General features: G+C 53.1%; 1 protein-coding gene across 1 annotated transcript in view; it reads left to right on the forward strand.

The window, feature by feature from the left end:
* Positions 1-21,778, forward strand: part of ANO2 (anoctamin 2) — a 340,666-nt gene that overhangs the window by 18,342 nt on the left and 300,546 nt on the right. Inside the window, exons 3-4 of the mRNA XM_044226412.1 lie at positions 3,983-4,200; positions 5,402-5,728. Coding sequence (XP_044082347.1) covers positions 3,983-4,200; positions 5,402-5,728 — 545 coding nt within the window. The remainder of the gene's footprint in view (positions 1-3,982; positions 4,201-5,401; positions 5,729-21,778) is intronic.

Consider the following 21,778-nt stretch of genomic DNA (forward strand, 5'->3'; position numbering starts at 1 on the left):
TGTAGATCCCACTCCACTGGGAGACACCCATGTAGTCCCAGATCACAGGCTGACATTTATTGAATTTCTTATTCCTGGCCTGGAAAAGAGTGTCAGCTGCGGTCTTGAACCACTCGGGTGGCAGGTTCTCCAAACAGCAAGCTAAGACCAGAACACTGCCCTCCCCCAAAAGTGCAGCCTGTCCCCCCCTTCCATCACATGCCTTGTGGTTTCCCTGTGCTTCATCGTCTTAGCCAATAGAGCAAATAAGAATATTCAGAAAGAAGGGAGTGGGAAGGAGGGCGACAACAAGGCTGGAGAACACATGTCGCGTCTCTCAGCCCATGGTAAAGACTTTCTGCTCTGGCAATAGGGAGCCATTGAAGGGCTTCCAGTAGGAAAGTGGGGCTGTGTGACTTGGAAAGGTCCCCCTGAAGGTGGAGGGGACAATGGATCGGGGTGGCGGGGGAGGTGGGCAGCTGCTGCCAAGCTGGGGCTGCCCTCTGTCTATGTTTAGGCTCCGGGAGGCCTCTGGTCATTTTCATCCAGTTACACTTGACTAGGTGAGGAGGGCCTTCTCTTCCCCCACCCTCATGCTCTAGGAGGCTTGTGAGGGTTTGGATGGCTGAAGGATGGGCTAGTCCCATTTGGGGGAGTTGTTTGGAGTGGTCAGCTCTGGGCAAAAGCTTGGAGGAGGGGGATTCCTTTGACTGGACAGTCAATGGCTGCCATCAGTAGGTTACCCTTATTCAGTGACCCCAGACAATAAATGTCCCACTCTTTGCGGTACCCTCCTAACCAGTGGAGTCCATGGGATAAAGCTCAGAGGCCTTCTCCTGCCAGCTAGACCTGTGTCTGTGTGTCCCCTGAGCTCTCCCAGCACCACCTCAGCTTGGGGAACCGCAAGGCTTGTCTGCAGAGGGAAGCAAATTAGCTTTGCCTGTAGTGTCTGAGTATTTCCGTCTTAGACCTTGAGCAGTAGCTTTTTGAAACAGTCATGTGTTACTTTTGATTTTCTGGGTCCCTTGTGACCCAAAGAGCAGGTGGCCCTCAGCTAGACAAAGAAGCATAGCCTGAGAGAGGAACATGGGTCAGGCCTGGGGCTGGGAGAGCATGTGGTGCGTTCCAGACACTGTCTACAGAGCAGCAGGGCCGGGACTCAGAGACGCAGCGGCCCTGGGGAGCAGGCCGGGTAATGCAGGGTCTCACAGCTTGTGGGGGTGGGGGAAGCACCAAAGGTCTCCACGCATGCAGGTGTCGTAGCCAGGCCGACCGTCTTTTGGGGAACAGTGGAAGCGGGCGAGGGTGGAAGCAGGGGGTGCTGTTGGAGTGACCCCACCGAATGAGCATGGTAGTCTGGACTAGGGTGGTAGTCATGGAGGTCGTGGAAAACAGTTGGCTTTGGGAGCTGTTTCAGGGCAGAGTTCCTAGGATGGGTGACAGGGGCTGTCGGGGCCTGGGGAAGGCTGTCCAGGCGGGAGTGTGGACAGGTGTGGTGGCGGCCTGGCAATGCTGGAGCAGGTCCTCATGTGGAGCAGAATGCAGATTTGGTTTTGGACCTGTAGGTTCTGAAGGGGGCGCCGAAGCATCCAGGTGGAGAGGCCAGTAGGCGGGAGGGTGTTTGGAAGAAAATAAGGGTTAAAGACAAAATGCTGGGGGTCATGAGCACAGCTGATCATTAAGGCCGGAGGAGTGGATGAGAGTATCCAGGTATAGGGTGAGAGTGTAGAGAAGACGTCCCAGGTCCAAGCCTTGTGCAAGCCTGTCCACTGATCCAGAGGTGGGGAAGCCATGCACCTTCCCCATCCCCCATGGCACTCCGAGCCCAGGAGGCAGCTGCCTTCTGCAATCCCCAGGGTTCTGTTGGGCAAGGCAGCCTCAGCCAAGAGCCAAGTAAATGGTCAGTGAAGGGAAGATTATTTTCAACTTTGTAACATGTTCCACAGGCTGTGTATGTAGGTCTTTCCTTCCGATCAGACTCAAGTTCCCCCTTTTTCAGCTTCTTGGAGGAGTCCTGTGGAGTGGGTTCTCTTGTCACGTTTGTCCTGATGCCCAGGCTTCACTCACCCCGCCCGACCCCCAGTTTCATGGTGAGGCCAGCCGACTTGAGTGTCTCCACCTCTGTGTCATTACTGCCTGGTGTGTCTTTCTGGAGGTGGAGTGACTCAGCCATGTGCTGTGTCCTCATTGTTGGGTGCAGGGGGGCAGGGGGAGAAGGTGAGCAGAAGGCAGGGCCTCAGGCAGCTGTGGTCCATGCATCAGAGGCAAGCAGAGGGAGCTGCTGGGATGGCTGGTGGAGCCCTGGAGACCAGCCTCATAGCCCAGGTTGTACCTTCAGGGGCTTGTGCCTCCTGGGTAGTGGTTTGACTAATGCTGGGACTGACCCTGAATCTGAGCTACAGCTGTGAATGGGAGTATAGCCGACCAGCGTGCTTGAGTGAGCCTTACCTTTGTCCTGCCTGAGCACAGGTGTACATGGGGGTGGTCTTGGTCTCTTTTCGATGTGCATCTGGAGGTTTTCAAGCCTTCCCTGGGGACAGTTCTGCCCTGGGCCAGGTGGTAGGCAGGCATGTGAAAGGCACAAAGGGAGAGGGATAAGGCAAGATGAGGGACTGAGGAAGGAAGCCCTTCCTTGCCGTCCTGAGCCCCAGGTCCTTCATTCACCACCAGCACGCACACCCACTGTTGCCCTTCTGTGTTCTCGCCCCTGCCTTTCTGAACCCATCCACCTTTCAAGACCAGAGTCGGGGTCAGTCCCTCTGGAAGCCTTCCAGCCTCGCTGGTCTCCCACAGTGTAGAAGTAAATTATGAGAGCTCTGCTCTGCATTCTTCCTGCCTGCCAGCTCTGTCTTCGTGAAGAGATGATCAGGTTTTCCAGGACAGGGACCGAATGTTCTAGGGCCCCTGAACTGTCCAGCAGAGAGCTGGGTGCCTAAAGGGCTCTTCTGAACTGCTTTTTGTTCATTCCTCCTTAGAGCAGGTGCTAGGGGCTGAGCTGGATGTCCGTGGTGTGATTTCTTCCCGTACGCAGCTCAGAATGAAAATGAGAACAATTATGACAACCACCTTTCATTGCACACCCGTGGGCTGATGACTGCCCTGGGGGTCTTGCATATGTATCTGTCCTTCGGTTTCTCAGCGCAGCCGGCCAGTCTGGGATTCTCATGCTACAGGCAGGAGGAACAGGCTCAGAGAGGTGTGAGCAAGTGGCAGAGCTGAGGGGGAAGCCCCGGCGCCCTGCGCTGTACAGCTTGGTTGGAAAGAGTATTTCTCAGAGGGGGTACAGATTGGGTCTGGTCAGCTTCGAGGTCCTGGCAGCTCGTGGGCCCTGCCTGGGGTGTTTAGTGCTTCGGTGCCCTCCAATTCTGACATTCTGCAATTTTGTCACCGGCCTGCGTCCTTACCCTGCGGGGGTGAAACCAGGAGGTCTCTGAAGTAGCACTGGCGCCCGCTGTGGGTTGCTAGGGGGCTGCTCCGGGGAGGGCTGGGAAGGGGCTGTGGAGCTCTGAGGCCCTGGTGGAGGCAGCAGGTGCGTGGGAACCCCTCAAGGGCATTGGAGACAGCGCTTTTGTCAGAGCAGGCCTCTGCCCTCAGGGGACCCACGGGTGGTGTTGTCTGTCCTTGCTCTCCCGTCAAGGGTGCACCAGGGTGCCCTGGGAGAGACCCTACAACTCCAGCCTTTGGCATTAGTTTCGGTGTCTCTCTAGGGAGTGCTCCCACTCACACTGGCTCACCTGATACACTCTCCCCTCTTGTCTGGGAATTAGAAGATTGTGACAGCTGTCACCTGAAGGAGCTTCTGCTGCTGGCTCTCCCGTGTGTGTGTGTGTGTGTGTGTGTGTGTGTGCGCATGTGTGCGTGTGTGTAGTGCATGAGACCCTCTTCCGCATCCCACTGCCTAAGCAAGACCGTGAGGAGGTGTGGCCTTTTTCTTAGAGGTACCCTGGTTTCCCTCCCTCAGCGCCTCAGTTTCTCCGTGTTCTGGGTTTCCTGTCACCTGAAGCTGCTTTGCCTCCTTTGTCTTTCCCTCTCACAGATATCCCCCTGCTCCCTGGCTCCCCGCGCCGGCTGAGCCCTCGGGCAGTGGCCAGAGGGGACCGGGGCCTCAAACATGGACAGCAGTACCTCAAGGTGCCGGGTCCCCAAGCCCCCGGCCCTGCTGGCCGTTCTGACGGAGAATCTGGCCTGGCCTCCGGTGGAGGGAGCTCCTGCAGCGGCTCGGTGAGTGCTGGGTGGAGTAAAGGCTGACACTGTTGGGCGCCCCAAAGGAGCCTCTTGACCCGGGGCCCCCTGCCCACAGATGTGTGTGTGTGTGTGTGAGATCGTGTGAAAGAGAAAGAGAGAGAGAGAAAGAAAGAGGCCCAGGGTTTTTGTGAGGGCCTTTTCCTCTCTTCTCTCTCCAAGTCCACGCTAAGTCTGTGGGCAGAGGAGAGGGAAGGGGAGGCGTGAGAGGCCACGTGGGCCCACCTGTTGGTCTGCAGACTGCCCGACTCCCCTGCCAGGTCTGAGGAAGCAGAGCTCTGCCGCGGCTGCTCGGAGGCTCTCCCCTGTGCCTGGCACTTCATCTGGTTGCCCAGGTGGCCTCTCAGGTGGCTGCAGAGGCAGATGGGTAGCAAACCGTGAACAAACAGGGAAACCCCCAAAGGGAGGGAGGCAGGTCCCTCTCCTGCCCCGCCTTGGTCTTTCCCCTCCTCTTCTCTCAACCTCCCACTGCCGGGCTGGTGGAGAGCAGAAGCCGGTCCCCCTGCCGCGGTCTCTCGCAGGGTCCCGACTGGTCTCTGCAGAGCAGGAGGATGTGGGGCTGCGAGGGGCACAGTGTCGAGTGAATCCCTGGGGGGTGGGGCTGGGGTGGGCCTGGTGACAACAGATTGGCCTTTGTTCCGATGGATCCAGAGAACTTGCCCGTGAGTAGTCTGGGTGTGTCAGGAAGCGTGTGTTTGCGGGCCAGCCAGCACCATCTGCAAGGAGCAGGGTATGTGTGGGTGTGTTCCAGCACGTGTGGAGGGCTGTGTGTGTGTGTCTGAGCGCCCTGGGGTGCTGTGTGCGTGTGTGCACACGCATGTGTGTGGGGTACCGCGTGTATTTGCTCTGTGTGCATGTGCAGGAGCACCGTGTGGCTCTGGTGTGCAGGGCTTTGCTGCTACCTGTTCAGACCGTGCATGCAAGCGAACCTGTGTGCGTGGTAGCCAGAGTGGGTTGGAGGGCGCGGGTGGCCAGGCTGTAGACAGGTGCGGGTGGCTGTGTGGGCCGGGTGCGGCAGAAGAACCTACACCACTCTGTCCTTCCACTGGGGAGTCAGGGCCTCGGGACCTGTGGGGCTTCCTGGTCCCCCTCCCTGGGCCCAGAGCATGAGGTTAGCCCCCTCCATCACTCCCTTTTCCTCATGGGCCCTCACTGTCCCTGTCCTATTCTCTCTGGCCAGGTCATCAACAACTACCTGGACACCATTGAGCCCGTGTCCTCGGAGGCCCGCCGGAGCCGCATGCACTTCCATGACAACCAAAGGAAGGTCGACTACGTGCTTGCCTACCATTACCGCAAGCGTGGGGTGCACCCTGGCCAGGGCTCCCCTGGCCAGTCGCTGGCAATTGTCTCCAATGGGGAGACAGGCAAGGAGCCTCATCCTGGGGGCCACGGTGACATTGAGCTGGGGCCTCTCGATGCCCTGGAGGAGGAGAAGAAGGAGCAGCGGGAGGAGTTTGAGCATAACCTGATGGAGGCCGGACTGGAGCTTGAGAAGGACTTGGAGGTGAGGTTGGGCAGGGGGCAAAGCGCCGTGAGGTGGGATGGCCTTGCAGGATTGGCCTCCTGGTGATTGGGTCACCTGCAGGGAACACTGGCCTGTTTTGGCAGGTGGAATTTTGTTTTTTTATCTGGTGGGCAAACCAGATTTTCTTGTTCAAAGACCTGAGGAAGACCCTTGGTGTCGCTAGTGCCCCTGCCTGGGGGATCCTGGGTAGTGGTGGTCGGGAGCTGCCAGTCTGTTCTGTGGATGTTGGCCTCCTTAGAGATGGGAGGCAAGACATTTCTTCCTGGTGCTCAAAGACCCCATCCTGTGTTCTCCTCAAAGGTTTCCTCGAGGTGAAGACCCAGATTGCATGTCGAACTTTGGATCACATTCCTCTATAGGGGATATATGTCACTAAGGAATGTGCTTGCCTCGGGCTCTCTGAGGGAGGGGATTCATTGGAAACTGAACTTTGGACATGTTTTATCAACTTGTGATTGATAGATGTTCTGACCTCTGGTCAGTAGCAGCTTAAGGGATTCCATGAAAATCCGTTTATCTACATATCCATGTCTGTCCATCCATTCTTCCAGCCATTCATTCATCCATTGATCCATTTCTTCATATCACGTGATCCTTTAAAGATGACCTGCCCTAACCATCCCCTCCGTACTCATCTTCTACCCTTCCTACCCTCCCACACCTGCTCTAGCCCATTGGCCTTCTCCTGGCTGTGTGTTGGTCACCCTTACCTCAGGGCCTTTGCACTGGTTGTCTCCTCTTCCCCAGACCTGTGCCTGCTCAGCCCCTCACTTCAGACCTCTGCCTAAATGTCATCTCTTTGCAGACATCTTCCTGAGCATCCTAGTCCCATCTTACCCCATCACTCTAGTCCTTGGCGATGCTTTAGTTTCCTTCATCACACTTAGCATTGCTACCTGGAACAATGAGACAGATTTTTTTTTTTTTTTAATCTGTGCCCCAACCAGCTTCATGAAGGCAGGGGTCTTGTTTGGTTCACTTCTGTATCCCCAGCCCCTAGGACAGAGTCTGAAGAATAATGCAGTGTAGTAAGTGCTAAGGTAGTGTTAGTTGAATAAATAAGTTACCTCCCTGAATCTCGCATTCCTCATCTGCAAAACAGTTTAGTGTCCTTGCTGAGCTGTAGTTTCACACAGGTCCCATCCATGGATGGGGCAATGAAAGCATCTCACGCAATGTGTACTGCATAGTAGGTGCTCAGTAAATGCTCATTAGGATTATTTTAAGTAGAATCATGCTGAGGGGTGTGATGCCATTCTCACCTCTTTTGTAAGAGTCAAGTTAATACCATTCCTCAACTGGAAGGGACCCCCAGCGGACATTCATTCATTTCTCTGACCCTGAGAAACATGGCACGTGGCTTGGCTCAGACCCTCGTCCTACTGTCCTGGGCTGCTTATCCAGACCCTTAGACTAGAAGCTACTTCTATCATTCTTTCCACCAATGTAAGGACTGCTCTTTGAAGACAGACTGGAGCTCCCTTGCCTCCTTGATTTTCACTTTTTGGAACCCAGAGTTCACTTGGTGCCTCGAACTAGAGTCTGGTGGGAAGGTTTCTTGAGGTACTAGTTTGTTTTGAGGATCAAACAGGAAGCTCTTGGCTCTGTTATCGTGGGAGACTCAGTCCCACACCTATCTCTGGGTGTCAGGGAGCCGAGGCCCTGGGCCTCGTTCAGCTGCTCAGTTGGGAAACAGCATCATGCTCAGGAAGGTGGTCTCTGGAGTCCAGAGACAGATGCTCACGTCCCGGGTCTGGCATCTACTTGAATGACTTGCTCCTTGGGAGTCAAAGTTTCCATGTCTGTGTAAAGGGGAGAGCCGTACATTCTTCACTGGGTTGTTTGAAGATGAAAACAAGACAAGTGAATTAAGTACTTAGAATAGTAACAGTGCATGTCACTGCTATTATTATTATTATTATTTAGAGTTGCCAGATTTAGCAGATTCAAGATGCCTAGTTATATTTGCATTTCAGATCAACAGCAAATAGGGTTTCAGCAGAAGTATGTTCCATGAAACATTTGGGACCTGCTTAGATACTTAAAAAATTATCTGTTGCTGATCTGAAATTCAAATGGAATGGTGCAGGGGGTATAGCTCAGTGGTAGAGCATTTGATTGCAAATCGAACTGTCCTGGCAACTACCCCCACCCCACTCCCCTTGCCCTCCAGTTAAAGATTTTAATTCATTTGACAGAGAGAGCACAGGCAGGGGGAGTGGCAGGCAGAGGGGGTGGAAGAAACAGGCTCCCCACTGAGCAGAGAGCCCAATGGGGCTTGATCCCAGGACCCTGAAGGCAGAGGCTTAATCCACTGAACCACCCACACCCTCCTGTCCTGGCAACTCTTACTGCTGCTACCAGTATCACTGCCCAGCTTTGCTGCCCACCAGCAGGTTCCATTGTTGTTGTTCTTGGGTTTTCCCAGCTTTGGCTGGGAATTAGGAGGGCCCAGAAATAGCTCTTGGGATTGCCCAGTGTTCAATGGGGGCCTGGAGCGGGTCCTAGATGGTTGTCCCTGGTCTGCTGCCAGCCAAAAGCGCCTCCCTCCCAGCCTCCCCGACCCCTTCGCCCGCTTTCATAGCCTACGTAACGCTTCTCCTTCAAGGGCAGGTGACTCAGCTCCTCGGAGCCCCCTTCTGTCACCAGAGCCCCCACCACTCATGCAGCCTTTGTGACCTACATTCCTGCGGTGTTGCCCGCCCTCCATTTTAAAAATTAATTATTGTCAGTTTTGGGACCTCTGATACGAAGTGCTAAGTTAATGGCACTTTTCGTTCAGGACGCGTCATCATCACTGGTCTGTGGGAGGACCCGCTGGTCACCTGCACAGATCCCTGCCTGGCTCTCCCCACCAGCAGTCATACCAGTGCTGTGTGTTTCTGGGGAATGTATGGTGGTGTTTTGGCTTTATGCGAGTTTTTCATTTGAAAAACAGACTTTATTGTTTAAAGCCGTTTCAGACGTATAGAACAATTGCACAGAGGTTTCCAGCAGACTCCATACCTAGATTCCTCTGCTATCAACCTCTGTGTTAATATGGTGCTTTTGTCACAATTAATGAGCAAATATTGATACATAATCCTTCAATAAAATTTCTACTTTATTCAGATTGAGTTTTTCCCTTCCATCCTTCTTCTGTTCCAGGATCCCATCCCAGACCCCACATGGCCTCCAGTTTCCTTGTCTCCTTAGGCTCCCCTGGCTAGGACAGTTTCTCGAAACTGGCCACATTTTTAGTGTAGCTAGGAGGCACTCCGTTTTACAGCTCACTCTGTTTTTGGCTTTTCCTCTTAGCCCTGTATTGTGAGACCACTTGTGTTCTGCATGTGTCTCTAATCCATCTTTCCTAATGGATGAGGGCTTTGTAGCCACTGTGGTCCTCGTGCTTCTTCCCTAAGGATAATGGGCACCCACGTTGCCTCCAACTGTGTGCCACCCCAACAAGATGGAGTAGGAATTGTCCCCTCCTTCCAGGCTAGCAGTCCTGGATTGTCTCTGACTCTCCCCCTGCCCAGCCCCCTCCTAGTCCCTGCCCCCATTCCACCCTGCCAGTGCTAAACACTGGCTGGAGATTGGTCAGCAGGAGCCTCTGAAGGCCTAAGCAGCTCTTTGGGGGCCTGCTGGGGCTGGCACTGCTCTTCTCGCTGTCAGGATGCTTGGTCTCTGACTTGAGCAGCAGGCTGCCGCTGGCACCTCATGGGAGCGGGGCTGTGGCTCAGCAGCACCTGGGGGGCAGCCTGGGGGACAGGTGTGGTTGGCCCCACCTGCTTGGCCCTCCCCACCCTGCTGGGCTACACTGTCTTTTAGGCTCTGGTTTCAATTTGATTTTCAGATAAATGGAGAGGAAATGGATTTCTATCAGAGACCCATTAAAACTTATTCATTTAGCCTTACAGATCAAAAGAGCTTTGCATCCATTAAATCCTAACTGACTGAATATCACAGGAGTCTTTCTGGCCTCCATTGCTATCTGAGTGTGCCTGATGCAGGACAGTGATGGGCGTGTACCTTCCCTTTGGTGTTTCACTGTTTTGTTCAGTGGGTGAAGTTCTGTGTATTGACTTGTAAGTGATCATATTTTAAAGGCTGTTTAGTATTTATCAGATGACTACATGACGGTTCGCATGTCTGTTTTCTTACGTGTAGCCATTTGATTAGAATTTCATGTAAAGACATCATTGGAAGTGCCCATGGGAGGCAGAGACACGGGCCCCCTCACTGTCACTTTGGGTACATGAGGGCAACCTGTCGAGAAGGGCATCGCTGCCGAGTGGCCGGCGAATGTGAGCATCTGAGGGGCTCGCCCTCCTCAGGCCTCCAGGTGGGGTTGTGGAGGGGTGGGCTGAGCAAGTCTTTCTGTGACATGCCTCCTCCCACCTGCTCCCAAGCACCCTGCCCTGACCCAGACAGCTGTCAGCACGGAGGCACAGACTCAGATGAATGAGGGCCACGAGGGGGATCCCAGAGCCAGGCGCAGTGCAGTGCATGTGCTGGCCCTGGGGGCGTGTGTGGACTTGGGGTGTAAAGGCCTTCTCCCATCCTGTAGGCCCTGAAATTCTGGCAGACATGGCCTACAGCTTCATCTGTGTGGGCAGCTGGACCTTCCAAACTGGGAATGGAGGAGAGGGCATTGATGGGGAGGCCAGGGGCCCCCTCGTTCCAGACTATCTCTCCTGGGGTTAGGGCACCAGAGGACTGAGAGCAGAAGGTGCACGATCTGGCATCTCTGGTGTGTCCAGGGCAGCTTTGGGCAGAGGCAGGTGTGGAGGCAACAGGGGCCCACAGCTTTACTCAGGGGAAGAGCTCTCCTCTCTGACTTGGTATCAGGTGGGGGCTCAGGACTCACTAGATCCCTTCCCTCTCTGCAGAGAGGAGAGTGCCCCCCACCCCCCTCCCCCCATAAGTGTCAGGATGGCCCTGACACCTGACCTTTCACCCTCTAGCCCTGGAGGTCTGGTGTCTCAACCCAAATTACTGTTCTGAGCCAGAGAAGTAGGCTAGGGGACATCTGAGGTCTAGGACATCATGATCTCCCACGGGGGCTCATTTGGGGGGAAAAATGTGGGCTAAGAAAATCAGAATGTCTTCTCACTTTCTTAAAAACAGAGGCTACTGTTTCTTGACCTTTGTCATCACCTCCTGTTCCCACTTCCTTTTCAGAAAGGTTTTTTACATCTGATTAAGCAGCTGATAGGACCCCGTGTCCTCCTTGGCATGTGCATGGAGCTGGGGTGACTTTGGGCAATGCTCTCTGTCATTAACCCCTGGTTATTGGGGAGGAAACCAGCTTCCTGAGTGCCTTCTATGTGGACTTGTGCTCCCTCTGTTCATCTTCGTGAATCTCCTGCCAGGTGGCTGTTCTCCCCATCTCTTTAAGGAGGGGAGAGAGGTTAGCATTTCCAACATGGGGACATCTACGGAGTGATGGACCCAGCTGGGATTTGAGCTCTTTCTGGGGTTGTTGTCATACCAGAGATGACTGCCAAGCCCCTGATAGTGCTCTCCTATCCCTCCTTGCCCAGAATTCTTAGGAGAGGCTCCAGCAAATGCAGGGAAAATGCAAATGTGGATCCCAGGATGGCCCAGTCCATGCCGTGTCTTGCTGTGGGCCATGGTGCTCTCATGAGTGTGGGGAGCACACGCACTATGGGCGAGTTGACTTTCGCTAATGACTGAGGAAAATGTGCTGATTTCCCCCTGGCTTTAACTTTGTTCCTGTCCCGCGTGCCCCACCCCGAAGCTGCACGCGGGAGCCTTTGGCTTCTCACCTGCCTTTCTTTCCTGCCCCCAAGGGACCTTCAGGGGACACAACAAAGACAGCCCAGCAACCCCTGCCCCTGGGACTGCACAGCTGAGTAGAGCAGAGCCTCTGCAGGGCTGGCTGGATCTCATCTCCCAGGGGAGGCCTCCACAGCACAGCCTGGTGGAGGGGGGCTACCGGGAGAAGGGAGAAAGTCACGTGCCCCCTAACAGGGTATCTAGTTCCTTTTCCAAGGAATTTAAACAATTAATACTCAGTATCCTCACTTGATGCTAATGGCATTCCCGCTGAGGTGGTTAGAGCAGCTCTTGTCCCCTTGTCATAGGAAACCGAAAACGCCTTGCCAAGCCGGTTAGGAGCCGGGCCGGGCCTTGCAACTTCTCCCCCTGTTCTCTTAAAACGACTTTCCAGGAGTGGCATTTTGTCTACACAGCCCACCAACCGGAGATGAGCAGTGTCCAGGGTGTGAAAGAGGTTGGGCGGAAGGCAGGTGGAGTTTGCTGCTGCTGAGGTGTGGCTCCCTCTCAGTTCCTTCACGCCTGGGTTGGTCCTGCTGGTCCAGGGCTTCCAGAGCTCACTAGGATTCCTCAGAAGGGGTTGGGAGGAGTGTCCAGACTCTGACTTGCCAGTCCCATGCTACAGAGCAGAGGGCAAGGATCTGTGCCTGGCCTGGCTGAGGGCCCCCTGCCCGGGCCCCATGGGAGCTGGCGGTGTGTCCTGCTGGTTTTCTGTTACCAGGTACAACCGGTGAGGTATGAGAAAATGTGACCATGGGAAATTAGAGCCGGGAGGACTCTGGATCCTTCCTTTCAGTTCCATCAGAGCAGGGTCCAGGGTTGCGAGGATGTGGCTTGTATGATCTCATGTTGCTAGTTAATGCCTTAAATAAATGAAATCTTGGAGATGGAGAGTGTGTGCCCCAAACAAGTCAGGAGGGCGAGCTTCCATCTGTTCGGTCTGTCGTCCCGATAGCTGAGTTCTGAACTTCCGGCTTGGCTGAGGTCTGACAGGCCCTCCTGGTCCAACTGTGCCGGGGTCGGTGGCTGGGGCCCGTTCTCACTGGCTCTTAAATATTTTGAGTATCACTTGTGCTTTCCAGGGGGGGTTGGCATCACTCTCTGCATTTGGTGAAGAGAGGGTCAGGGGAAAGTTGGTCTTTGTCCTGCTAGTCTTTCCCCTTCAGGGCAGCACTAGATGTTTTGGGCTCAGAGAGAGGCACGGAGGAAGAAGGCCCTTCTCCGTTTGTGAACTGGTAAGTTTAAGGTCTTTGTGAGCCGGAGGTGGCTTGGGCAGTGACTTCAGCTGTAGACACTCAAGGGGACAGCTCTGGGGGAGACCTGCCAGGCTCTGCCTCTGCCACCCTCTTCTGCCTCTCATTTAGCAGAATTTTTTTTTTTTTTAAGATTTTATTTATTTTTTTAAGGGAGAGAATGACCAAGACAGAAGGAGCAGGGGCAGGGACGGAGGGAGAGGGAGAAGCAGATTCTCCACTGAGCAGACAGCCTGACGTTTGACTCAGTCCCAGGACTCCTGGATCATGACCTGAGTCATGAAGGCAGACGCTTAACCAACTGAGCCACCCAGGCGCCCTCATTCAGCAGATCTTGACTGAAGTTTGCAGGTGCCACGTTCCGGGAGCTGATGACATGTATGACTACGGTGTGGTCCCTGCCTTTAAGGACCTCGTAGTCTGTTAGGGGACACTGACCTGACTGCAGAGAGTCACCTAAAGTCGATCTAAAAGTGCAATAAGAAAGGGTGCAGGGAGAGTGATAGACTGTCTGGGCGGCTCCCAGTCCTGCATCTGCGTGGAAGCTGGATCACGTCTCTCTGCCTGCCATGGGTGCAGGGTCCTGGCAGGTGTGAGCAGGCTGAGTCTCCTACTCTGATCAGGTCTCTGGGCAGGATTCAGTCTGCACACGGAGCCATTGGGGGATGCTTGGCAGGGTAGAAGGTGTCACTCAAGCAGGTGTTGTACGTGGCAGGGTCTTGGAGCCTTCGAGGTCTGGAGACACTGGGAGTCATATCTGGTTCTTGGTAGGTGGCGAGGATGGTTCTGGGGCTGCTTCAGCCCAAAGCGTCTCTTCACTGGAGACACGGTCTCCCTGTCACCTCAGGTCATCATCTGGGTGCCTCCTCCATATCTGATATCTGATGACCCTGGGGCTTATTTCAACTAAGGATAAGGGCACAACCTAGATACCATGAGTTCCTGTAAGTTTGTCGCCAATAGAAAGCACACGTAGATTCCTATTGGGTGGCACAAATCTCCAAAAGCACAGATGCTTTTGTCATTACTTTGAAATTATGACAGTTTTCAGATACACTGCCAGGTCTTGCTATTAATGTGTTTGACAGAGAAGCAAGTGTATGAGTAGATTGTGAATTTACATTTAAATGTTTTAGTAACTGTATTTCTGTATACTTACTCCTTCCTTATTCTGTTAATTATTTTACATATCTAAAAATATTCTGAGAAGGGATCTATACATTTTAGCTGACTGTCGTAGGGCTCCAAGGCCCCCAAAAGATGATGACTCCCTGCATATAACCCCTCAGGCAGTGAGGGGTGGTCCCACCTGGCTACTGGGGGAAGGGAGATCCCATGCGGACAGCCACTGGCTACTCTCTGGAGTCTGGCTGGCTGAGAGAAGGTTCCTGAGGAGTGCTTGAGGCAGGGTCCTAATTTGATGGGCATGTCAGCTGAGCCACTTGTGACATCAGCTAGCCCTCACACACACTGCGGCTCCTGCTCCTTGGGGCCCGTGTGGCTAATTGCATTTGGAAGCGTGTGCTTTCGTCTGTGGTATACTAGAACCAAAGAAGGACACTGAGAGGAAAAAGGGTTGGGCTGAGCACCAGATGACCTGGGTTCTAGATCCCCTTATGCCACCCACTGGCTTTCTGGACCTTGACTTCCGTGTCTGGAAAAGGAGAAGCTTGGGCATCATCAGGGATTCTCAGACTGAGTACTCGAGAGTCCTCGCTTCTTGTGACTTAAACTGATGTTGTCTGTGCTAAAAGAAAACTTGATACTGTTCTCTCATTTAGCAGGATAATTACAGTGATGACGATAATTTCCTCAATTTAAAATTGTTCTTAGGGGCACCTGGATGGCTCAGTTGGTTAAGTGTCTGACTGTTGGTTTTGGCTCCGGTCATGATCATCAGGCTCTGTGCTGGCTGTAGAGCCTGCTGAAGATTATCTCTTTCTCTCTCCCTCTACCCCGTCTTCCTTTGCCCCCTCCCCCCAAATTGTTTTTTTCCTTAAACCTTTGGAGGCTGGTCTGCCAGGAAGCACTCGATGAGGGCAAGGGAAGCGCATGAGAAGGACAAGAACACGAATGGGAAAACTTAGAATTGGCCAGTCATGTTTAGTTGTACAACTTACTTTTGGCTGTGTTTTTTTGTTTCCTATCCTGTGAGTTCTTCCACTTAAATTTGTCTTTGTGTGAATGTTGGGATCAAGCATGTTGGTATTCGACGGACTTCTGTAAAGGATTCTGCAAAGAGCACGATGAGTTTTAGGTGTTCTGACAGCCCGAGTGGGCTCCAGGCTCCTGCCGGCTTGGCAGTGTGAACATTTGGCACCTGGGGGTGCCTTCTGCTACGAAGCCTGACCTTCGTTCTGGATGAGTAGAAGGTGAGTGGGTGGGTGAGTCTGAGTGGGGTGATGGCTCTTCTCCAGGGGAGATAGTGCTCCTGTTTCCTTCAGGCCACATACAGAAGTGATAGAGCCCTGACGTGTTCCCAGCCTTCCCTGTTCCGTGCGCCATGACTGCGAGGAGGACAAACGACAGTCCTTTTGAAGCAAAAAGAAGAGTAGTCACGGTGGTTAGCCACGTTACCAACTTCTGAAGTGGACAGGGCACTGCGGAGACCCCACCTGCCCATGTCCCTCCATCCCTCTTGATGTGGAACTCCGCTTCACAAAGCAAGAGTGTTGTGAATCGCCCAGCAGGACTCATGGAGATTGCCGTCTACGGTGGGATGGCTTCCAGGAAGCCCTGGGTGGATTCCGATGGCTTCCAGAATGTGTTCACCGTCCGTTGAGCTTCGCTGGTTTGGGGGTCTCATCTGCTGCATACTAATCCCCCATGGATAGCAGCCAGACTCCGGGTTCAGTTCAGCTGTCCAGGGGACGGGGTGACCGCTGGCATTCTTATAACCCTCTCGTTGAGTTTCTGCTCATCAATCTGGTCATCGCTGTCAGGTGTTGAAGGGTGGAGTATGTCTGGCTGGGAACGTTGTAGCTCAAGCTGTGTTTCCCCCTACTCTCTGAGCTCGTCCAGCCCAGGGAACTTACACTTAGCTCATCCACAGGCCCTTGGATTGTCGAGGTTTCCCAGGCTGCAGAGAGGGCCTATGGCATTTTAGCACCCTTTTTAGGAACAGGAATTAATAAGGAGTGGAATTTGATGGGTAGGCTGTCTGTTGTGTTTCATCAAGTGCAGAGGCAGGAACCCCAAAGGGTTTGGAGCTGAAGCCCCGGGGCCCTAAGAGTTTGCGTGAGTTTGCTGCTGGCTCCCTGCACACACCACCCAGCCCTGGTTACAGCGTCGTGTGTGTTCCTGTGTACTGTTCTCACCGCGCACCGTGGGGCTGGAAGGGGATGCGTTCAGACCAGCTCACGCCATGGTCTGTGATCAGGGCCCAGGAGTCCCGGCTCAGATAGTGGAGCATTTTAGAAAACCAGTGGCTATCAGTAGGAGTTACTTCCTGCGGGTCCCCTGGACTTGCCCAGCCGTGGAATGTAGTGGGAAGAGCTTTGTGTGTGGAGGACAACGAGCAGGATTTACTGATGTGTGCTTTTTGTGCAAGTCTGTCAGGCATTCTGGGTCGGTTTTCTTTTCTGAGACCTGTAGCCAGCACCTTCCACCAGGGAAAATATTTCATAAATGTCAGAAAATGAAGTGTCCTTGTTTTCACAGTTCCTTACAGGAGTGGTGTGGGGTTTCCTCGACCACACGACCCTGAGATCGTGACCTGAGCCCAAACCAAGAGCTCTCCCACCTGTCCATGCTTTGTCTTAATTTTCCATTTTTTAAACCTCCCTGTGAGCTGAGTTGAATTTCCTCCCCGTGTTCTGAGTGAATGAAAATGCCCACGGTGTGGATGAGGCACATTAGGGAGATGAGACAGACACATGAGGGCACGTGTGCCGACTGCTTCTTTTCTGGGTCAGAAAGTCTCACAATTTCAGTTTTCTGAAGACCATGATGGTGATTTTGATTGCCATGGCTTACCCATTGTAGGATTTTCAGGATTGCCATTTACTATCTGTGCGGTTACTTGTTGAATATTTTTGCTAAGTTGGCTTGCTTTATAAGTTTTTATTTATCTTAAAAGGAAATATTACATTGTTATACATGGAGAACTGATACCACTGACCAGCAGGTAGACAATACTGCAAAAATGAACCACACCAGAAACATAATAACCTTATTAATTCCGGCTGGACACAGCTGGCTGGGGGGCCTGCTCAGTTTTCCTTGAGAAAGTAGGCTTGGCTAGTGTCCGAGAGGTTAAAGGTATATTGGCATCTAATTGAAACTCTATTTTTGCAGGATAATTGGAAAGGGCCGGGCTAACTTTCTCACTATTCAAAAAAAAGATTTATTTATGTATTTGAGAGAGAGAGAGAGAGAGCGCGCTTGCGCATGCATATGCACGTGTGACTAGGGGGAGAGGCAGAGGGAGAGAATTTCCAAACAGACTCCCTGCTGAGCACAGAGCCTGAGGCTCTATCCCACCACCCTGAGATCCTGACCTGAGCTGTAACCAAGAGTCCGACGCTTAGCTGGCTGAGGCCCCTGGGCGCCCCGATCATGCTGTTTGGTGCTCTGTTTTATCTACTATTTGATGCTCCTTGTTCCGTACTTGGGCAACATCACAAAAGTAGTTAGGATATCCTCTGAGCTTCACTGGTCCCTGGATAGACTGAAGACTTGGAGAACAGGGATTGTATTTTCTGCTTTATTTCTTTGTACAGTGTCTGGCACATAGTTAACGCTCAACAGTGTTTGTTGACTTGTTTCAGACGTGTAGCAGAGACAGTATGCTGTAGCATGGAGGGGAGGGAGAGATCCAGAAGAGTCAGGCTTGGCAGGGGAGGCTTTCCAGAGATGGCCCGTCTCACAGCGACCTGGAGCCTGTCCCTTCGCTACTCCTTGTGAGCCCTCTCCTGTTCTTCCTTCTTTTTCTTGGTTCCCTCACCTCCTTTTCCAACCAGAGCATCAACCCACTTTCCCCTCAGAGCCACCCACCCTGAGGAGAAGGCTGAGGGGAGCCAAGACCAGGGTGAGGGGTGGGAGGAATAGGGTCTGGGGGGAGAGTGAGGAAGGAGAGAGGTTGGGGGAGGGAGAGCTGGGCGGTCAGGAGACCTGTGGGCTAGGCCTGAGCCCTTACAGGTTGCCCGCAGGTCCAGCATTAAGGGGAGTCTGGTGCCTTCACCAGGGCAGAGGTGGAGCCCTGGGGGTTGTCAGCTGTCCTTTTGTGTCATTCCAACCTCCTTCCTCTCTAGATGCTTCTCTTTCTTCTTGCTGACTGCCCCCTCTAGCTCTGCACTGGTGGGCAAATCCCACAGCCCCAAAGACCCCTGTGGTGAAGCACTTAGTGGTGGTTGTGTTTATACAAGGCTGGTCTCTGGCATGTGATTATGTAGTCCTTCAGAAAAAGATGCAGACAATATTTGCTGTGGACACTGTATCCGGAGCTGCCCTTATGACCCATGCTGTGCCCCGGAGGGCCTCTGGCATTGGGACCTTACTTTCCTCCAGTCCCTAGTAGTCCAGGTGTTGCAGCGGGGGTGGGGCTTACTTGTTCTCTCTCCCTCCTGCGATGGGAATCTGGCCCCTTCCCTCCCTGAGCGGCTATGTTACCCCGGCTTTCCAAGTTACTGGTAATGACCACAATTACTTCTACTGTGCTCAGTGCATCAGGTAACTCATTAAATCCTGATAACAAGCCTCTGAAGTATTTATTCCTGCTACGGCTCTTTTGCAGATAAGAACACTGGGGTTACCTAACTCAGTCAGGGTCAATCAGCTGGTGTCAGGAAGGGATTCAGACAGACCCTGAGCCTGAGCTCTCGGGCCCTCTGGTGTCCCACCTCTCCAGAGATAATGCTTCTGCCATCTGAGCCTGGTGTGGGGAAGGGATGGCCTTATTATCACCGTTAATGTCACCTTATTCTCAGCAGTTAAAGCAGGTTCAGGAAAGGAAAGGGCAGGCTCTGAACCTGACAGTATTGTCTGCTTACCTCTTAGTTCCCTGTGGTGCACACCTGTCTTCTCTCCTATCTGCGTGGGAGGCCACAGGCTGGGGAACAGTTGCACCCCACAGATAACTTTTCATTACAAGGTTTGTAATTTGTGTTTGTGGTGAGAGTCAGTCCACTCAGGATGGGTCCTGAGATGGTTTGATGGGTGTGGAGCCAGCAGACAGGGACAAGAGGCAGCAGGGTTGCCCAGGAGGGTGGGAGGGATGGTCTAGGGGGACACAGCAAGAACTGGAGAGCACATGGGTCCGGAGCTTCTTGGGGCTCCAGTAGGGAGAGCAGTGAGCCAAGGTGGAAGGTCAGTTTCCCTGGGGATCGGGGCTGGGATGATCCCCAGGTGTGTGTCCTGCCCTTTCCTGCCTTCAGGCAGCAGAGCTGGTATGGGGGACCAGGAGGTGTTGGTCTTAAGTGCGCTCAGCCTTCCTGCTGCGTGGCTTCTCCCTGCCCGGTTTTCCCATCACACCACATCCTCTGCATGGACTCTCAGGTCTTTCCTTCAGACCCTTCATGTCACCTTACTTCGTACCAGCTGCACTTTAATGGGGATCAAAGCTTCAGGCTTTTGGACACCAGCAGGTGGAGCAGGGTTCTGGAAATCACACCGTCCTGGCTCTTTCTTTTTCCAAGCACCATGGCCCCCACAGGCCTCCCTCCTCCTTTCCCCCAGCTGTCATAAGCCGCTTACCTTAGAGCCTGATGCCATAACAGCCAGGCCACATTCGGGTTGAAATGCCCTTAAGTGCAAAGGCCTCTCTGCTGATTTGGGGTGAAGGAGGAGGCCGTGGTCAGTACATCTGGGGTAAGAGGGGTCAGTGTTTAATGAAGGAAACAGAAGGCAGGCAGTTTTTCAGGGTCCTGCAGGATGACCCCTGTAAATGTGCAGGATTGTTCCACGTGGGGCTTCTTGTGAGGGGGAGGGGTTAATCTGCTCACTGGCCTCCTACATTCTGGGTCATTCCCTCCTGCTGTTAGGATGCTCAGGAAATGGAAGCTAATTCAGTCATTAATCTTAGCCTAAGCCCAGCTGAATCCGACATACATGCTGGGATCTTTCTCCCTCAGACGCAGAGTGTAATACCCTCCAGGACCGAAGGGCTGTGGCTTCTCCGCACTGCCCCTCACCTTTACTGGTTTGGGTAACTGGCAGCTGCCCAGGCCTTGTTTGCCTGTGTACGAAGGCACGCATCCTGACTGTCCTGCTGGGATGACTGGAGCCAAGGGGAACAGGGCCCGAAGGTTTCCTGGAGGAGGAAGTTCCGATGTAAGCAAAGTCGGAACGCCAGACTGAGTCTGAGTCCCGGCTCAGCCGCAGAGTGATGTCTGTTTAACCTTGGGCAAGTGGTGCGACGTCTCCTGTCCCTTCAGTGTTCTCGGTGGATCTCTTTGAATTGTTTTGAGGAGATATTTGACACGTGGTGGACGCTAAATATTGGTCAAGGACACAAGTGGTTCAGTTTTGGTTGCTATTCTAGCTCCATGATCTCAGATCCAGAGATTCCCTAAAGCGCTTTTGTCTTTTTCTGGCCCCTAGGCCGTCCTGTCTATAAATGAGATGCAGTCTCCCGTCCAAGTGATGACCTGGCTTCAGGGACCAGCGGTAGACCGCGACACTGGCCTGTCGTCCACATGCCCTGTGGGCCCCTCTTTAGAAGGCTTTCTTTCCCCCCTTTTTCTTCTTTCTGGGGTCTCTGGAGCTCTTTCAAATACCTTACCAGAAGGCTGACTGGTCACTCACCTGGAATCAGAGAGACCTTTGCCTCCCTGGGCCTGTGACTAGGTCTGCAGTCTTTGTGCCCTGGTTTGAGCTGTCAGTTGTTTTGCCTGTTACATTGAATACCGAATTTTAAAATCCTTCTCAGGCTTGAAGGGTTTTCATGTCACTTGTTAAAGTAAGTGCTGCTTCTTTTTAAAAAAAATTTTAATAATTTTTTAATTTTTTATAAACATATAATGTATTATTAGCCCCAGGGGTACAGGCCTGTGAATCGCCAGGTTTACACACTTCACAGCACTCACCAGAGCACATACCCTCCCCAGTGTCCATAACCCCACCCCCCTGTCCCTACTAGCCTCCCAAAGTAAGTCCTTTTTCAAAGTGAACAATTGGTGTCGTTGATCTGCTTTCTAAACCTCCACTTTCACAGGGCACTCCCGTACCTCTCTCGCCATGCTTCGGTGGGAAATGCTCTACACCATACCGTTCTAAGCACATTCTGGCCCAGGAACCTGCAGAAGGAAGAGAGAACATAAACGGGCTCTCTCACTTGCCTGTGTGGTATTGGAAAACTCAAGAGGGAAGTTCTACTTGGGGTCTAACCTAACTCCCTCCAGGGCAACCGTCTGTTGGTGAAGGAGCAGATCAGATGGCATGCGCTTGATTGGCCCCGCTGGGTTTCACGTACCTGGGGATTTGTCTCCAGAGCCTCATTTTGAGGCTCCCATGTCCCAGGCAGTGGAGCCAGTGGGAGGATTGGAAAATATCTTCTTTATGGGCCGAGGAGGAGGGAGTCTGGCCATCTGCAGATTGGGCCTCTTTTCCTAACTTTGTCTCAGACTCAGGCCAGTTGTAGGACTTTTCCCAGATCTCGCATTTCAGTGTTTGGGGCTGGTTTGGGTTCCTCCATGTCTGTCTCCTGGGCATTGATAAATAGGCCTGCTTGCCGTCTTCTGCAGAGTCCCATTTTCCTTGGTAGGCTGCATGGGACGCCTGCAGGCCATCTTGTCCTGTAGGCTTCCTTGTCTGTGTCCTTCAGACAACTGCCCAGAGACTTCTTTCTCACTTTAGATAATACATCCCTATGCTTTGTAGTGACAGGGTTCTTTCTAGAGTCTGGCTTGAACCTCTCTTGCTGCCATCTCAGTCCCTTGGTCCACCCAGTCCTGGCCTCTAGAGAGGCCAAGAACAGCTGTTGGGCCCTGCCCCTGTTTCTTCCTTGTTCTTGGTGGGGTATCACCTCTGTGCACGTAGCTTGCGAATCCCCCGGCAG

Source organism: Neovison vison, chromosome 12 (genome assembly GCF_020171115.1).
Source record: "Neovison vison isolate M4711 chromosome 12, ASM_NN_V1, whole genome shotgun sequence".
In the NCBI taxonomy this organism is placed as follows: Eukaryota; Metazoa; Chordata; class Mammalia; order Carnivora; family Mustelidae; genus Neogale; species Neogale vison.